Source organism: Cetorhinus maximus, chromosome 24 (assembly GCF_964194155.1).
Source record: "Cetorhinus maximus chromosome 24, sCetMax3.hap1.1, whole genome shotgun sequence".
Classification (NCBI taxonomy): domain Eukaryota; kingdom Metazoa; phylum Chordata; class Chondrichthyes; order Lamniformes; family Cetorhinidae; genus Cetorhinus; species Cetorhinus maximus.
In genome coordinates, this window is record NC_135902.1 from 33,879,081 (window position 1) to 33,896,523 (window position 17,443).

At 42.3% G+C, this 17,443-nt stretch overlaps 1 protein-coding gene across 2 annotated transcripts in view; it reads right to left on the bottom strand.

Moving 5' to 3' along the window:
* Window positions 1–17,443, bottom strand: part of rac3a (Rac family small GTPase 3a) — a 46,502-nt gene that overhangs the window by 22,899 nt on the left and 6,160 nt on the right. Inside the window, exon 1 of one of the 2 annotated variants that reach the window (XM_078570991.1) lies at window positions 14,168–14,345. The exons of the other annotated variant lie outside the window; for it this stretch is intronic. Coding sequence (XP_078427117.1) covers window positions 14,168–14,202 — 35 coding nt within the window. The 5' untranslated portion in view covers window positions 14,203–14,345. Of the gene's footprint in view, window positions 1–14,167; window positions 14,346–17,443 lie in introns of those variants that run through there. 2 annotated transcript variants of the gene reach the window in all.

Genomic DNA, 17,443 nt, shown 5'->3' on the forward strand with positions numbered 1-17,443 from the left:
CACTGATTACATTAAATCCTTTAGGTAAGGACTAGGTGTATTTTTTAAAATCATTGTCCTGAAGATTTAAAACGCATACCAAATGTGGAGAAAGACTGACTGTACAAAAAGCTTGGCTGACTGTACAAAGAGGCTTACTTCCATAATTTACAGATAAACAGAAACTTTGGAAATGGTTTTGTGCAATATTAGAAGGGGTTGAAATAGAGTCACCAGAGGATTCACAGGCTTCTACTTCAATTCTCACACCCTGATATGCTGTTTGATTTAGTGCAAAAATATGTTGGCTTTATGCAACGCCCTGTTCTCGTGGCTGGCTGTTCAGCTGATTTCAATTCCGTGAATGCAGGTCTCAGCTTTTGACTGGCAACTAACCCCTTCTCTGACTAGATGTTGATTATACACAAGTGCTCAGTGAAGCTTTGCACACAATAATTAATTTCCTTTGGATATAGTTTTTTTTAAAAATGAGGAATCATCAGTAAACAAACTACACAGCTTTGTACAACATGTTGTGGGAGCAATCAGATTCTTCTAAACAAAATATTTGAAGACATTAAAAAGAGACCTTCATGCAGAGGCGTCTACCAGATGTGATCCAGATTAAATGTCGTCTGCTCTGAGCCAATGCCCTTCACAGCAAACAAAATACTTCCCCTAAACCCATTTCAGTTGGAAACAACTTGATCTTCACAGCTCCTGCGCCACACCACAGGAGATCAACTAGTATTGGTATGGACTTTCAGTTACTATCAAAAGGGACATGTTTACTCTAGAAAGCATTTGAATTTAAAATGAACATTTAAATACTCAATTAAAACAGCAAGTTAATCCCACACACACTTACAAGCTCCAGATAAGAAAAGGCTCCCATGTCTGTTCCTTCTGCAGTCCATTTACAGTCTACTGTAAGATTTCCAAATTGGCACTTGGGTCACATGCAGACCCCACTTGAACCTTGGCATTCCAGTGTTACAAACATATATTAGCCAAACAATTCCATCACCATATTGTTGGAAAACCCTTTGATAAACATGATACCACTCTGTAATTATAGAGCATGGTTTAGGAATTGGTAAATGCACTGCTCCCACTTGTTTTCTCTCGAGGAGGGAGTCAGACATTTCCCCCAAAGCTGCACAGGCTACTCACAAAAGGTTGCCATGAAACCAGATCTCTAACGATTGATGCTCATTTAGTTTATCACTAGAAGGCACAAAAGGAAGAAACAGTCCAGTTCCAAACCCCTACCCCCTATTGTTCTTGTTACTGGTTACTGAAGCCATTTTAAAATGCTGAGTTTTTTTATTGCTAGGCCAGCATTTATTGCCCATCCCCAATTGCCCTTGTTCAGAGGGCACTTAAGAGTCAACCACATTGTTGTGGATCTGGAGTCACATGTAGGCCAGACCAGGTAAGGAGAGCAGATTTCCTTCCCTAAGAGACATTAGTGAACCAGATTTTTTTTAAAATTCCACCACTGCAGGATTCGAACCAGAGCATTACCCTGGGTTTCTGGATTAGTAGTCGAGTGACATTAACACCACGCTATTGCCTCATCCTGTGGCACTCCCAATACAAAGCTGCAGAGTTCATTAAATTCAGCTGCCAGGAAGGTGCAGAGTCTGATCAAACTTACACCATTAAAACTGGCTTTTGAATTCCAGATGAAGGGACCAGTATGAAAGACACAGAAGCTGTATGTGGAAGGAGCTTTGGTCATCTTGTTCTTGGGTTTTCCTTCCTCCCTGTGGAAACCAGGCACTACTGTTTACTGTTGACGTTTCGAGTCCTCATGATCCTTCAACAGAACTGTTCTGTTGAAGGGTCATGAGGACTCGAAACGTCAACTCTTTTCTTCTCTGCCGATGCTGCCAGACCTGCTGAGTTTTTCCAGGTAATTCTGTTTTTGTTTTGGATTTCCAGCATCCGTAGTAGTTTTTTGTTTTTACTACTGTTTACTGTTAACTTTGTTTCTCTCTCCACAGATGCTGCCAGAAATGCTGAGTTTTTCTGGCCTGTTCAGGGTTGCTCATTCACCTTCAAAATTTGTGTCAGTGGAATGTTCCTACATCATAGATTTTGTGTGGTCAACTACAAACCAAATGTAATACTAGTGGGTTGCTAGTTGCTAAAACTAGGTTGGGGCGTGGTGGTCGGGGATGCATGATCAAGCAAGACATGGTAATATTATATTTGAAATGTGGTAGGGTTCTGTAAATTCAGCACTTTAGGAACTAACACTCCACTGATGTCAATGTAAAATGGTGTATTATTTGTAAAATGGTGGACAGATTTGTGTGATAGAAAGAAAGAAAAAAAGAGAAAGCCTTTGTTAAAAAAAAATTACAACTACTATAGCTGCCACTGTGGCTAAATGCACTGAGGCGTTCAAACTAGGAAGTTCAAACTTGATTGCTCATCTTTGCCGAGTTAGCTTCTATATATAAACATCCATACCATTTCTGACTGCTTTGCAGCTAGAAAATATCCATATACATGGATGTTGGTAGGAAGACAGGATTGAGCTTAGCTTTGTTCTCCAGTAGCTGAATAACCTGCCATTAGCTCGCAGCAATAATGTTGAGTGAGGTCCAATACTAGTTCGGTTCTACTCCAGTACAAGTCTACCTTCAGGACAGAAGAATGTAAAGTGCAAGGAAAAAGATACTTAAAATAAAAATTGTCCAGGAATTACAGGCAAATGTTTCCTGGTGGGAGGAGAGGGAAGAAAAGTGTTTTTTTAAAATCTGTTGCCTGCATTATCGTCACCTGTCAATAGACCATTAATAAAAAAGCAGAAAACACTCCAATCAGACAGCATCCACGAGAGAAGTGACAAATTATAATTTCAAGCATAACCCTTCACCAGAATTGAATTGATATCCTTGGTATCGAAACATTAGTTTGAGGGATTCAATTTCAAAATGATGATTCAAATGTGGGAGCTGGGTAGCTATTTGTTAATAAGAATTTAATGACATTTGAAACAAATTTCACTGGGTATTGAACCAGATATTTTTCCACCTTAAATTAGAACTGTTGGGTGTTTTTATTTAATTTAAAAATGAGAAAATGGTCACTGGCTATAGTGGTAGAGCTGTGGAGAGTGGAATACTGACCTGATTTACTTTACAACCATGCCAGGTAGACTAGATGGATGGCCTGTCAATGATCAGACACTAAAATCAAGCTATCTAACCGAAAAACATTATATTTGTTGTCTACTGCACTAAGACTAACACATGCTCAGCTGCAGGCAGCAATTATTGTACTAATTTTGTTTACACCTCCCCAATAGGGAGGGCAGCAGAGAGGGCAATAGAACAAAATGCTCAGATCTTGCAATATACTACACACTCTCCCCACTTAAAAAAAAACTTGTATATTAAAATGTAAAATGGTACATGTGTATAATTTTAGATATAATATAACTAGACAATACATCAACAATACTTGTAATTTAACAGGTTGGTTTGCTGAATTGTTTCTACTGTCATCACAGCCAAAACATTTGACCAAAATTACCAGAGTAATCTACACGCAAATAAAAATGTTTTTCCTTAACACCAGTATGTGTCTAACAAAAATATAATTTCTTTCTTCCTACATCCTTTCAATTAACCTATCTGGCTTCTTTCTCTTTCTGTCTTGAGTATCTCTTTCTATTTCCATTAGCTTGACTCTGCTCTCTCAACATCTCTGTGTCAAATCTGAACTTTGACTATCAACTCCACTTAAGGGTTGGGACTGTGACTTTGGTTTGTCTCAAAGACCTTGACTCACTTTCCTCTGTAATACTGGCAAACTCCCAGTTTCCTTTTGGCTTTAACTTTCTTTCCGAATTTCACTTTGGGCTGTAGAAGGAATTTAGAATAAGGAGGGTTCATCTGTTCTCCCTTTATCACATTTCTTCTTTCAAGCAAATGATCTACATGACAGAGTCTCTCTCCAATCTTCACTGGAAATGCGAATGCACCTAGTCTATACAACAACTCCAATTTCATGCTTCTCCTCATCACTTCAGTAGGTGATATCACCATGATCTTTTGACCAGCACTGAACTCTCCAAGTTTCATTCCTGGTGTATCATGATTCATCTTCACTTTGTCTTGCTTTCCCTTACTCTGCTATTGACGTCAGGCTTAAGCAAACTAAACCTTGGCCTAGGAGTGTGTTTAAACACTAACTCGTAAGGTGAGCAACCTGTTGTAGACTGTTGGGTTGTTCTATAAGAGAACAGAAAATCGTCTAGCCTGTGTCGAAGGGAAACATGAAAATTACAGTCTAGCTTTCCAGCTAGCAAATATTTCTGAAAAGATCTCTTCACAATCTGTACATTTCTTTCTGCACTACCATTCGATGCTGGGTGATATGGTGCAATCTCATTCTTAGCCGTGCCGTAATATGAGTCCAGAATTTTATTAATTTCAAAATACTCCATTGTACTGGGGTCTTGCAGGCAAAGTTGGTTAGACACCACCTTAAAAGCATCTGGCCCCATCATGGTGGAGCAAATGTTTACTTTATCCTCATCTGCCATTTTATTTGCTTTCAAACAAATGCTCATAATTTCACCAGTCCTCTTTGTTAGGGTTGAATTTCCCCAAACATGTCTTCAGTGCCATTTTTTTCAATTAAATATCATGCTGACTTACTGTGTACCTGAACACAATGTGCACACGAAGCAATCTTTCAAATTGCTTAAACCTCCTCAAAATCAACTTAGTTCCAAAAACATGTTACAATGTTCTTCAGCCCTTAATTTCTCAAATAAAATGTAGAAGAAAATTCCATCCTAGCCCTGTCTTTCTGTGGTGTATTGCACTAAGACTAACATGTTCAGCTGAAGGCAGCCATTATTGAACTAGCTTCATTCAGCTACCCAGCAGAGAGAGCAATATAGCAGAATGCTCAGATCTTGTGATATACTACATAATTTATATGTATGAGTGCATTTCTCTTCATAAAAGTTACAGACAGTATTAACAATGGCTGCCGAGGGTCAATACTCAAACATGTTCAGTAACAGCACAGAATAAATGAAATATCAAGTTCCTCTACAGTCTTCTGATACATTGGCTACGATTTCACGTGCCTGCCGGTGTCAGGTGTGTTCGGTGGCGAGCGGACAATATGGTACCATTGGTTTCACGACGGCATGAAACCAGTTCGCAATCATCCACTCAGCCCGCCGATGGCAAACCCCATTCTCCGCCATCGGACGTCGGGAACTTCATTGTAATACATTAGCCTATCATAAGGCCAGCCCACCGGGCTCATTTCCCCCACCACCCACCACCATGTTTCACAACAGCACAGAAGCGATGTGCACTTGGCAGGCTGCACTTCACTTGGGACTTCAAGGTTTGTTTGCCTACCTTGCTTCAGTCAGCACTTGCAGCCATCAGCACCAGGCTTCACACACAGCACATCACTTCTTGGGGGGCTCATGGCAGGTCTCCACCTACCAGATCAGTCATATGTGGGTGGCTTTTCAATGGCTGCAGGGCAAGGTCTTGCTTGGCAAAGGGGTAGAAGTGGCCTCAGGCAAGGGAAAAGGCTGCAGGACGAGGACTATACTGGAGAAGGAGAGTAACCCAGGGTGTGTGTGGGGGCACATGTTGATCTGTGCAAGTGGCCTCAAGATGGTGATGCCTGAGGAGGCAGTTTCCAGAGGAGATGAGGCCAGATGGACATGTGAGGGTATATGTGTGAGAATGGGTGATGTCCCTTGAGCAGGCAGTGAGATGCCAGTGAATGTGTGATGGGCTTGAGTGCGAGAGTTTACAGCGTAGAGATGGTTGCCATACCCTGGATGCACAGATGAGATCATTCATCCTCTATCTGTATTGGATGGCCAACCTCTTCTGTACAGCATTGGCACTGATTACCACTGCCTTCGCGTACCAAGCTGTAATGGTAATGTTGCCGACCATCCTGCAGCCAAAGCGGCGGTAGAGGACATCACAGTGAGCCTCCACGGCATCCGCAGGGCACTTGAGGGCTGCAGTTTTCTTTGCTGCAGTCCTGGGCTGGAAGCACTGAGCGCTGCTGTACTTTAAACGTGGTTCCTTGTGTGACGAAGTGGCGAGGTGATGGTGTGGTGTGCAAATAAGAGCCTGCCTGCCATGGAAATAGCGTGTTTCCTGGGAATGCGTAAATAATGTGGCAGGTTTGGGACAATATGGCGCGAAAACCCGCCATCGCAGCCAGTGGGTAAAACGTCATTTTACCTGCCCGTTACCGCATTTAGTGCAAATCTGGGGCAATTCCGCCCATTAATCTTAGAGAATTCAACTTTCCTCTCCCCCCACTGTCATATTTCTGGTTCCCACACTCCTCATCTTTAAGGTTTAGAGTGACACTATCAAATTAATAGAATTAGTGCTCATTTTTGGACAGTGTAATGCTTTAAATTAATAACTAGTGAGAACTGGATTGAGACAGTCTAAACTTAATCAATCAATCGAAGACCACCTTCATTTCATCCACTTGGGCTGGTTTCAGACCCGAGTTATAGAGGTTAAAGGACAGTATTCCAATCACTGCTTTGGTCAGTACTTAAATCTCACATTTGACAAAAATATTGTCTCCACCATCATGGCTTTCCTACCTTGTTTATGTTGACAGCACTGGCAACATTGAAATGGTGCATGCATGTGATAATACACCTGCACACAGTCACTATGACAGCTTGCTTGTGACTGATCATTCTGGCTATATTATTGCCAGCATAAAATGGTGGACTGAATGGCAAACAGTGCTGGTCGCAGTCACTTACTTGTCGCCTGACTGGCACCTTGCTTCCAGAGGCAGGGTACCACCTCATGCTTTGTCCAGGTCCAAGGACTGATGAGTCAGCCCAGTTCCAAACACAAATTTCAAGCAAGCTGATAGTGGAATTACCATGTAGCAAAGGAGAAATTCCTCACAACCAAGGCCTACTATTTGTGGTTTCACTGAGAAAAAAATGGATAGGAATCTCAAATACACCTTTCAAAATGCGTGATAGGGAAAATGGCCTAGGACAACAATGAAATTGCATTTATTCAGTCACTATAAAACAATTGCCCAAGTGTAAACTGATGGATTCACAGAACACAATCCACAAACACTAGAATTTAAAAAATGCAGAATCCCACTAGCTAAATAGAGAATGTGTCCGTCAGAGACTAGATCTGCTTATAACCTATGAAACAAAGCAAACCAGCAGCAATTTCTATACAGAATTTCTATACAGAATTCTATATGGAATGTACTTTCTGAGAAGAGATGTCACATATTCATCAGAATGTGATAGTGTTTGAAGGTATTAAAACAATACAGTTAGCTTCATGAAATACATATGCTAACAGAGCTCGAAACAGACTGAATTTCAAAAAAGCCAGGGAGTGGTACATATAATACTCAAATGTTTTGAGTTATTTATCTAAAACAGGGAATTGCTCACATCACATCCCTATTCCATTTTTGTAACACAAAATTTATGGGTGGGGATGAAGAGGCTCGGATGACAGAAAGAAGTTTGTTGTTGCTGAAAGCAGTCTTTATAAAAAATACTTGGTAAACCTTTTTGTTTGTCAAATACTCAATACAAAAAAATGCAATTCATTAAATTCCTATTATATCAAAATGATTATGGCCAAAATGATCCTGTTGTTATTTTAATATCCTGTTATCAAGACTTATCAATCTTTTGCCAAATACCATTAATTAATTAATTCTGCAGTGCTACATAATATATATTTAACATTAAAACATTTTTACAAAGAACTGAGCTGCAGTATTTTAAATAACCTGCCCATCACATTAGAATTAAACCCCCACATGCTCCCAAGGTGCAAACCAAACAATTAATGTTGCTAAGTAACCAAAAGCCCTAATTCTTTGTCAGAAAGCTGCATCATCTGTTAGTTGAGACAGCACATTCCAAGCAGAGCTCACTATCTTACACTTCTCAAGACACTCCTCATTGGTTAGTGATGATGTAATGATTAACGGAGAGGAAACATACGCACACACAGAAATCCAAAATGCAATTCACCAGCAAAAAGAGCTCAGCTGAATGCAGCATTTGATAACAAAGCTTTTCTTGGATACCCAATTTGTCATCTTGGTAGCTCACATACCATGACAGCACACACACCCACCTTATCATGTTCAAAAAAAAGAAAATAGATGAGAATGCACGCTGAATATTCCCCTCCCAACAAAGCAATTTTAAAGAATGTGAGCTAATATTTTGACATAAAATCAATTAAAATTTTAAGATTTTAGAGTAAATTTTTTCCTCTTTTGTCTTCTAAAGGCACTGATTTGTTTTGGAAAATGGCTTTACAGGTACTGGCAGCCCAGTGCTTCACCCAAGTGACCATTCTTCGCACACAAGCCTAGACACGCAGCGTTGGCAGAGCAGTCAATGAGGCTGGATATCAATATTGTGTTCAATCTTTTCTCACCTGACAACTGTGCACGGGTCATTGGTAACTGATAAGGAGTGCAAATCCTGGCTGATTTTGCCCCTCTCTAACTGGGAATACAGAGGCCAGTAGTAGAATCCTTACAGCCACCACACCAAAATCAACTACCACAGTATAGACAACGACCTCGTCTTTTTTCTTCCAACACAAATTAAACCTCAATGCTGTTAATATTATAGATATAAAAAAGAAACCAATTAAATTTATTTTATTTACCCCATTACATGGATTTCAAAAGAAATTGATATGGTATGAACTTCACATATCAAACTGTCTTGTAATAAAATTTCCCCTTCCCTTCACACATTTTTATAAAACAGCATGTCTTCCAACTCACCAATGGCCAACCCCACAGAGGTTAGTCATAAGTACACAAAGCATGCCAATTTAGTTCAAGTGGACTTTAAACAGCGCTGGCAATATTAAAGAAGAGCAGGGAGTTTCCCCTGCATTCTAGCCAATAGTCCTCTTTCAACCAACACAACAGATTAACTGGCCACTTGATCTGTTGATGCTTGGATGTAGAACTACTGCAACATTTACCCAAACAGTAGTCACTGCATTTTGAAAGGTAATCATTTTCCAAAGCACGTTCAGCCATTGACATGATAAAACTTGGATCCATGCACCACCTTATGGTAAAATGATGGAACAGTGGTTCCACAAATATGTATAAAGCAGTGACATTTTACAAACCATGTAGAGAACAGTTCTCCTAGTAATGTGTTGCCCTGCCTCACAGACTTGGGTGAGTGATCACTAACTTGACAGCGCCCGTTCCGCTCTCCTGGCTGAAGCAGGAAATATGGTAAAAGTGCAGCACACTCAGACAGATGGTTTTGTAAAGAATAAAACAAGCAAGCAATGGTTGGAAGATTGTAAAGAGTATATGTAGATTGAGGTTAACAAGTCATTCATGAAGGATGGCAACGTGGTAAGAAGAATGGAAAAGATGGTTATGAAATGGCCTTTTATTAAATAGTCTAGAAACTGTACTCCAGCTCAGTTTTTAAACAATACTTTAAAGAGAAAGTAAGCAAAATGGAAATAAAATTCAATTTAGCAGACATTACAGCCTCTGTCCAGGTCCCTGCAACCATGAGCAAAAGCAAAAGGAGGGAGTCCAACAGTTGCTATTCTTTCCTGCAGTTGCAGAGATGAATCACTGAAGGATCAATTCCATCCCATCAGTTCAAGACTTGTCTGGTATATAGTACAACTTGGGAGAGTTTGGTCAAAAATTTCTGCTGTCCTTTCTGAAGATGCAACAGCACATTTGGCAATTCTCTAGCAGCAGCAGCAGCGGTGACATACATCTGACAATATTTTACAACATTACCTTGAATCATTTCAGTAGAATTCATAACTAGCACGGTAACGTAGTACCACTGAAACCCATCTCAGTTATAAAATCATGGCTGATGCAGTCCGCTACCTTTATTCTTACCACCTTTCATAACTGGTATCAATAGGGTGCTTGCGTTGGTTCCCAAAGCACAGGACTCACTAAGGCAACAGCAACACCTTCATTAACCAGCCCAAGATAAATCCAGCTATTAGGAAGATCCAGTAACAAGCTGGTCTTCCACTTCCCAGATTTAGCAAAACCAGCAGGTGCCTGTTGAAGTTGCCGCTGGCTGAGCAAGTACGATCCTGGGAACTATCTGCATACAAACACTACCAACACCAAAAGAAGAGTAACACATGTATTTATATGGGTGTTTTATGTCAAAAGGTACGAAGCAATTCAGAAGTTGAATTCTACTGAAGGTTCTACACCCAAAACATTACCTTGTCTTTGTCATTTCAAATACTGACAAATCTGCTATACACATTTTCTGTTTTTATTTCAGAATTCCAGCATTTGTAGTTATTCCTTTTAGCTCATTAAAGCTGCTAGTTGGTGCTCTGGCATCATGAGGCCTTTTCCAAATATCTGTTAATTGTCAGGACACAGAGGACTTTGATTCATCAACGTGCAATTGGCAGCAGAACAGATCATGTTTATACCTTGGCTTGTTATAGATGTGCACCAGATAGGGCTGTTTTATCCTCATAGAATTTAATTACTAGTCAGTTTTCACATAGTGCACAATACTGCTACTGTAGTAGGTTGTAAGAGACACAAACCTCATTTCAGAAGAATCATTCCCTAGCAGGCATTCATAGTGACATAGGGACAACAGAAAATAGCATAACAACTCAGCATCTCAGCTGAGTATATGGTATACATGCTATACAAAGTATACCATATTAGCAAATATAGAGAATACCATTTTATAAACTGCAGAACATATACATTTTTAAATATTATTCTTTCATGGGATTTGAGTATCGTTGGCAAAGCCAGTATTTGTTGCCCATCCCTAATTGTCCTTGACAGCAATTAAGAGTCAACCACATTGCTGTGGGTCTGGAGTCATATGTAAGCCAGATCAGGTAAGGACGGCAGATTTTCTTCCCTACAGGGCATTAGTGAACCAGATGGGTTTTTACAACAATCAATGATAGTAATGGTGACCATGAAACTAAGACTAGCTTTTAATTCCAAATTTTTATTACAGGTTATTTACCCATACAGTAAGGAGGAAATAGAGAGATCTGGAATGCATTACAAATCTCTATCATATTCCAAGAATGCAAAACTCTATCATATTCCAAGAATGCAAATAATGCTTCTTGGGTTGCAAATGAAGTTCACTGCATGTAGTCTACTAAAGGCTCATTTTATTTAATTGTATTTGGATGTTAAAAATCAGATTATCCAAAACCCTTGATAACATTAACAAATATGTTAATTGGTATGAATAATCTAATGAATGAAAACGCTCCAGGTTGAAGCCACTCATATTTCCAACTTCTAGACATTCTGATACCACACCTGGATAGTATTTGTTGTTAACTTCTTTACTACTGGCTTGATCCACACACAACTGCACTAGAATGACCTGCTCCACTGATGCGGTTTTGGAGCCAGGTGGTGGCAGCTATGGATGTGACTGAGTGACTCACCCATCCAGTCTCCTCTTTACTTGGCTGAGATTGGCTAACTTGCATGAGGGTCACGGGTAAAATCCTGCAAATGTGCTAACGTGCAGTGGCATCTCATTAACTATGACTTGGCAAAGAGTGCTGCTGTTGAAAGATTCATGGGTAATTTGGGTTCCAAAGTTACACCACAGACTGTAGCCAAAGTGGTAGAACCCGCTGTAGGACCAGTTGCGATAGCAGCTGAAAACATCTTATGACTGGATGGTGCCAGATATCACTTCATGTTTACATTTGGCAGGCATGGGTAAACCGCTATTTACACAACTTTTGGAAAAATTAACATCTGGACATTTCAGTATTTTCATAACATAAAACAAGCAAACTTAAGTTTGTCACTCCCTCCTCACAATTACTGACCTGATTAACATAATGGACCTGTGACTGCTTGGTTGGGGACAACCTTGTGGGAGTACAAACATTGTATCAGTTGCGAGCCAATTACCCTAACATAAATCAGTGAACCTAACCCAAGTATAGTTTTAATACTACTGTTTGTTAGAGCTAGGATTTATGGCTGCTGTACACCAGTGTCTCTAACCCTGGATTATTTGAATTTTAATTGATTAGAGCTCAAACTAAACCAAGACATGCCCTATCCTCCATACTACAAATTTAATTCTCTGGGTCAACCAAAAGCATCAAATAACTTCCCAAACGCAGAAAGAAGAAAGAAAATGACCCGTTTTCATTAGCATAAGACATCGCCCACAATTTAGGCACTCTCTTTTAAAGCAAAAATCCAACTCAGCACCACGCATTTAAAATTCTAATAGCTTTTGGATTACTAAAAGCTTTCACTATAACCCAGACCTCCAGCTGCAAATGTTCAATGGTTGCAGCTACACTCTCAATTTCATTGCCAAAATTCTGTATCAGTGGGCAAAGGCATAACTACTGGAGAGCACTGGGGATACAGGAATGAGGGAGACATGTTGCTCACAATCATAGTTATGTCATTTGTCTCTCTGCCATTAATCTCACATTCCCTTTCTGCACTCCCCCATCCCCAGCTCTTCACATTGGCTTTTACCGCTGCAGCATGGTTTGGTTGGTAGCACACCGTCTCCCTTTTTTGGTGCTTCAGGTGGATGCAAAGATCCCATGTCACTATTCAGAAATGAGCAGCATCCTTTCTCAACCAATACATAAAAATTTAACTGGCCGTTTATCCCACGGCTGATGGTAACTTCTTGTACACTAAATGACTGCTGCATTTACCTACATAACAAAAGGTTTCCATAAAGTAATTTAATTAATTGCAAACTAAACACATGTGATGATGGAATAAATTCGTGTTCCCTTTCCTACACATGAACTGTTCCACTTGATGGCTTTGTGACAAGATCAGCATGGCAGTTATCCAATCCATGAAATTAATATTTGGTTCAAGGAAGGGAAAAGTAAATGAGACAATAAATCTGAATATATGTATACAGAATTTTAAATCTTTCAGCTGTAAAATATTTACAAGAGATCCATTACTTTACAAATGCATACTATAAGCTGGAGATTTACTTAAACAATTTTTTAAAAACGACGTTACCCAGGTTTTGCAGAGTTTACCATCACCTCCTAAGCTACCATCTTATAAAATATCCATGCTGTGCTTAGAGGAACTACACCACCCCAACTGCCATCCAAGTACCAGATAGCAGTGTGTATCAAGGCTCTGCATACTGGCACATATTCACATCAGCCAATTTATGAGAATATACAACCTGATTCCACAGACAGGGCTATGATAACCAAATTGGCCAACTCAAAATTATAAATCGAGGAATACCCATCCTCTAGGCCAGGTAAGCTGGTTTTTCAATAGAGTGCATAGCAAGAGTTGAGCCACTGTCCACCTTACCAGCCATCTTGTAGCACGACTGTAGCTAATTATTGACTCTATGGAGGGTTCTGTGAACCATGCCATACATATCAGCAGATACCAGCCATTGTGCTTCCATTACACCCAACAAAGTGGACACTTACACACATCTCAGTTGTCGATTGTGTGGGCGAAAAGGGTGGGATTTTTTTTCTCCCCCAGTTGACAATAAAAACTTTGTGCTAATCCCTTTCACACACACCCTTCCAGCTCTCCACTTCATTTTGATCCCAGCTCTCACAAATGACGAGGCTTTTTTTCTTTTTTTAAAAAAAAATGATGTGGAAAAAGAAATAAATAACGAGCAGTTTAAAAGAGAAATGCTGGGGAGTATGGGGGTGGGAGGAAGCCTGGAATTGTCGCTATGAAAGCAAATGCTCCACGCCTGGCTGGGGCTGGGGCTGCTGCAAGTATCTGATTCACTCGATTGTTCCTCCACCAACACAACCAGGGAGCAATCTCGGAAACTCAATGCGAGGGGGTGGGGGAATGAAAATGAGACCTATTTAATTAAAAAAAAAATCCAAATAGGTTGCAAAAAAAAAATCAAAGCTTCGCCTATTCAATCCCACGGATGCAAAAAAAACCCCTAAATACAACAAAAGGTTTCTGCTGCAACGTAATTTAGATTAAAAAATACAAAAAAAATCAGTTTTTTTATTATTCCCAGACATGGCCCAGGGTTTACAGATATTTTAATTTCCCCCACACCTTTTGTAATTTTCCCCTCTCTCTTCATTGAGATGAACGGACTTACCCGTCCCCAACAACCACACACTTGATGGCCTGCATCGGGAGAGATTCCAGCAAATACCCCTCAGCACAACAACTTTCACTTCTTTAAAATACACGGGAGGGGGGTGGAGGGGGAGGGAAGAGGAAGGGATGGGGAGGAGGATGGGAGAGAAAGAAGAAAAAAAAAACCCGATTATTTTCCCTTCAGGCTCCCAGGCGGTGAATCTCCGCAAAGAGGAGCCGGTGCGGCAGCGAGCGAGGCGAGACGGTTCGGTCATTTCCGTCAGCGGCGGAAAATGCCGAAGGAGCAGAGGGGGCGGGGCCAGGGGGGGGGGGGGGGGCAGGATTTTAACCCTGTAAATCCCGGATTCCTCCCAGTTCTGGAATGTGGACAATCCCACCTCCATGTACAGACCTAACCCCATCCATTTACCTCACTCCCTCACACCCACACCCCCGTGCACCCCATCCTCCTCACTCACACCCCCCCACTCGCTTTTCTCCCACCAACACTTCCCATTTACCCACATCCACATACCACATACCCCATCCCTTCCTCACTCACCTACACCCCCTCTCACACCCAAACACACCTACAACCCCCCATGCACCCCATCCTCCCACCTACAACACCTATTCACCCTACCCTAGCTACACCCCACACCCCCATCCCCCTCACACCCCACTCACCCCTCACACACCCCATCCACCCACCCCCAACACCCTCACACTCCCACATTTACCCCACCACCCATATTGATCCCACCCCCTCACACCCCACATTCACCCTAGCAATAATTTTCAATACTCCTCTGGCACAGCCAATGTGGTACCATTATTCAAGAAGGGAGGAAGGGATAAACCAGGGAACTACAGGCCAGTCAGTCTAACCTCAGTGGTGGGGAAACTATTGGAAGCAATTCTGAGGGACAGAATTAATTTACACTTGGAGAGGCAGGGATTAATCAAGGACAGTCAGCATGGTTTTAAGGGGAGGTCATGTCTGACCAATTTGATTGAATTTTTCGAAGAAGTGACCAGGTGTGTAGGAGCATTTGATGTGGTCTACTTGGACTTCAGCAAGGCTTTTGATAAGGTCCTGCATGGGAGACTGATAACGAAGTTAAGAGCCCATGGGATCCAAGACAATTTGGCAAATTGGATCCAGAACTGGCTGAGTGGCAGGAAGCAGAGGGTGATGGTCGTGGGGTGTTTCTGTGACTGGATGCCTGTGTCCAGTGGGGTTCCACAGGGATTGGCGTTGGGTCCCTTGCTGTTTGTGGTATGTGTAAACGATTTAGACTTGAATGTAGGAGGGTTGATCAGTAAGGTCGTGGATGACATGAAAATTGGTGGGGTGGTAAATAGTGAGGAGGATAGCCTTAGATTATAGGAGGATTTAGACAGGCTGGTCAGATGGACTGATCAGTGGCAAATGGAATTTAATCTGGATAAGTGTGAGGCACTTGGGCAGGACAAACAAGGCACGGGAATACACGATGAATGGTAGGTCCCTGGGATGTACCGAGGATCAGAGGGGCCTTGGTGTGCATGTCCAGCGGTCCCTTAAGGTAGCGGGACAGGTAAATAAGGTGGTTAAGGTGGCATATGGGATACTTGCAGGGAGGATATGCTGGAACTGTATAAAACGCTGGTTAGGCCACAGCTAGAGTATTGCATGCAGTTCTGGAATCTGCATTATAGGAAGGATGTGATTGCACTAGAGAGAGTGCAGAGGAGATTTACCAGGATGTTGCCTGGGCTGGAGAGTTTTAGTTATGAGAAGATATTGGATAGATGGGTTATTTTCCCTGGAGCAGAGGAAATTGAGGTGTATAAAATTGAGGGGCATAGAAAGGGTAGACAGGAAGGAACTTTTCCCCTTGGTGAAGGGATCAATAACCAGGGGGGCATAGATTTAAGGTAAGGGGCAGGAGGTTTAGAGGGGATTTGAGGAAGAATTTTTTCACCCAGAGGGTGATGGGAATCTGGAACTCACTGCCTGAAAGGGTGGTAGAGGCAGAAACCCTCATAACATTTAAGAAGTATTTGGATGTGCACTTGTGATGCCATGGCATACAAGGCTATGGGCCTAGTGCTGGAAAATGGGATGGGAATAGTTAGGTTCTTGTTTGACCGATGCAGACTCGATGGGCCAAAGGGCCTTTTTGCGTGCTGTAGACCTCTATGACACCCAACATTCACCCGACATCCCCACATCCATCCCCCACATACACCCTCACACTCACCCCACACCCACTGCAATCAGCCCATGCCCCACATTCATCTCACACCCCACATTCACCACACAACCCCCTAAGACCCACATTGACCCCACACCCCACCACATTCCCCACACCGCCAACCCCCACTCTCCACATTCACCCGACGTACCCCCACACCCCACATTCACCCACCCAGTTACACTGCCCATTCACCCCCATTCCCCTCACACGACCCCACCCACCTACATCCCCCATTCAATCCCACCCCCACTCACCTCCAGCCACCTACAACCTTCATACCCTCTCCTCCTCACACCTCCACCCACCTACACCACCCATCAGGCCCCACCCCTCACACCCCAACCAACTTACACCTCCCATACCCTCAGTCCCTCACAACCACCTACACACCCCCATACTACACTCTGCCCTCCCATTCACCTCCACCTTACCAGATACTAACCCTGCTGTCACAAGTTCCATCCACACACCCCCACGCCTCCATCTCATCCACGCACTCACCCCCAACCATCTATATTTTCAAACACAACCACAACCCCCATGCTTCACAGCCCCTTCACTGACCCCAACTCTCAAATCCCTACGCTATCCCCCTCACCCAAACTTCACCCCCACAACTCAAATTCCCCTTCCCAACAACCCTTTCACTCCCATCACACAAGCCACACCCCATGAACCCTGCACAACCACAACCTCCATCTACACCTGCCTTACTCACCTACATACCTGCCTCCCAAGTCCCCCTCCCGTCCCATCGCTCACCCCAATTCAGCTCTCAACCCCCATTCTCTCCTCCACACAACTGCATTCCCGAACAACACCCCCACTGCCTCATTCACACCCCACCCCTCTCTCTCCTCACCTCCACCCTCTCAAACCCCCATCACCCTACCCATACCTGCCTCATTCACTTCCTCACCTACACTCCAACACTCACCCCCACATTCTCCTCACCCACCTCCAACACACACCCACCCTCTAAAACAGCCTTTCCCGCATCCCATTTCCTCCAAAGAGGCAGAGAGATTTAGGGAGAGAATTCCAGAGTTTAG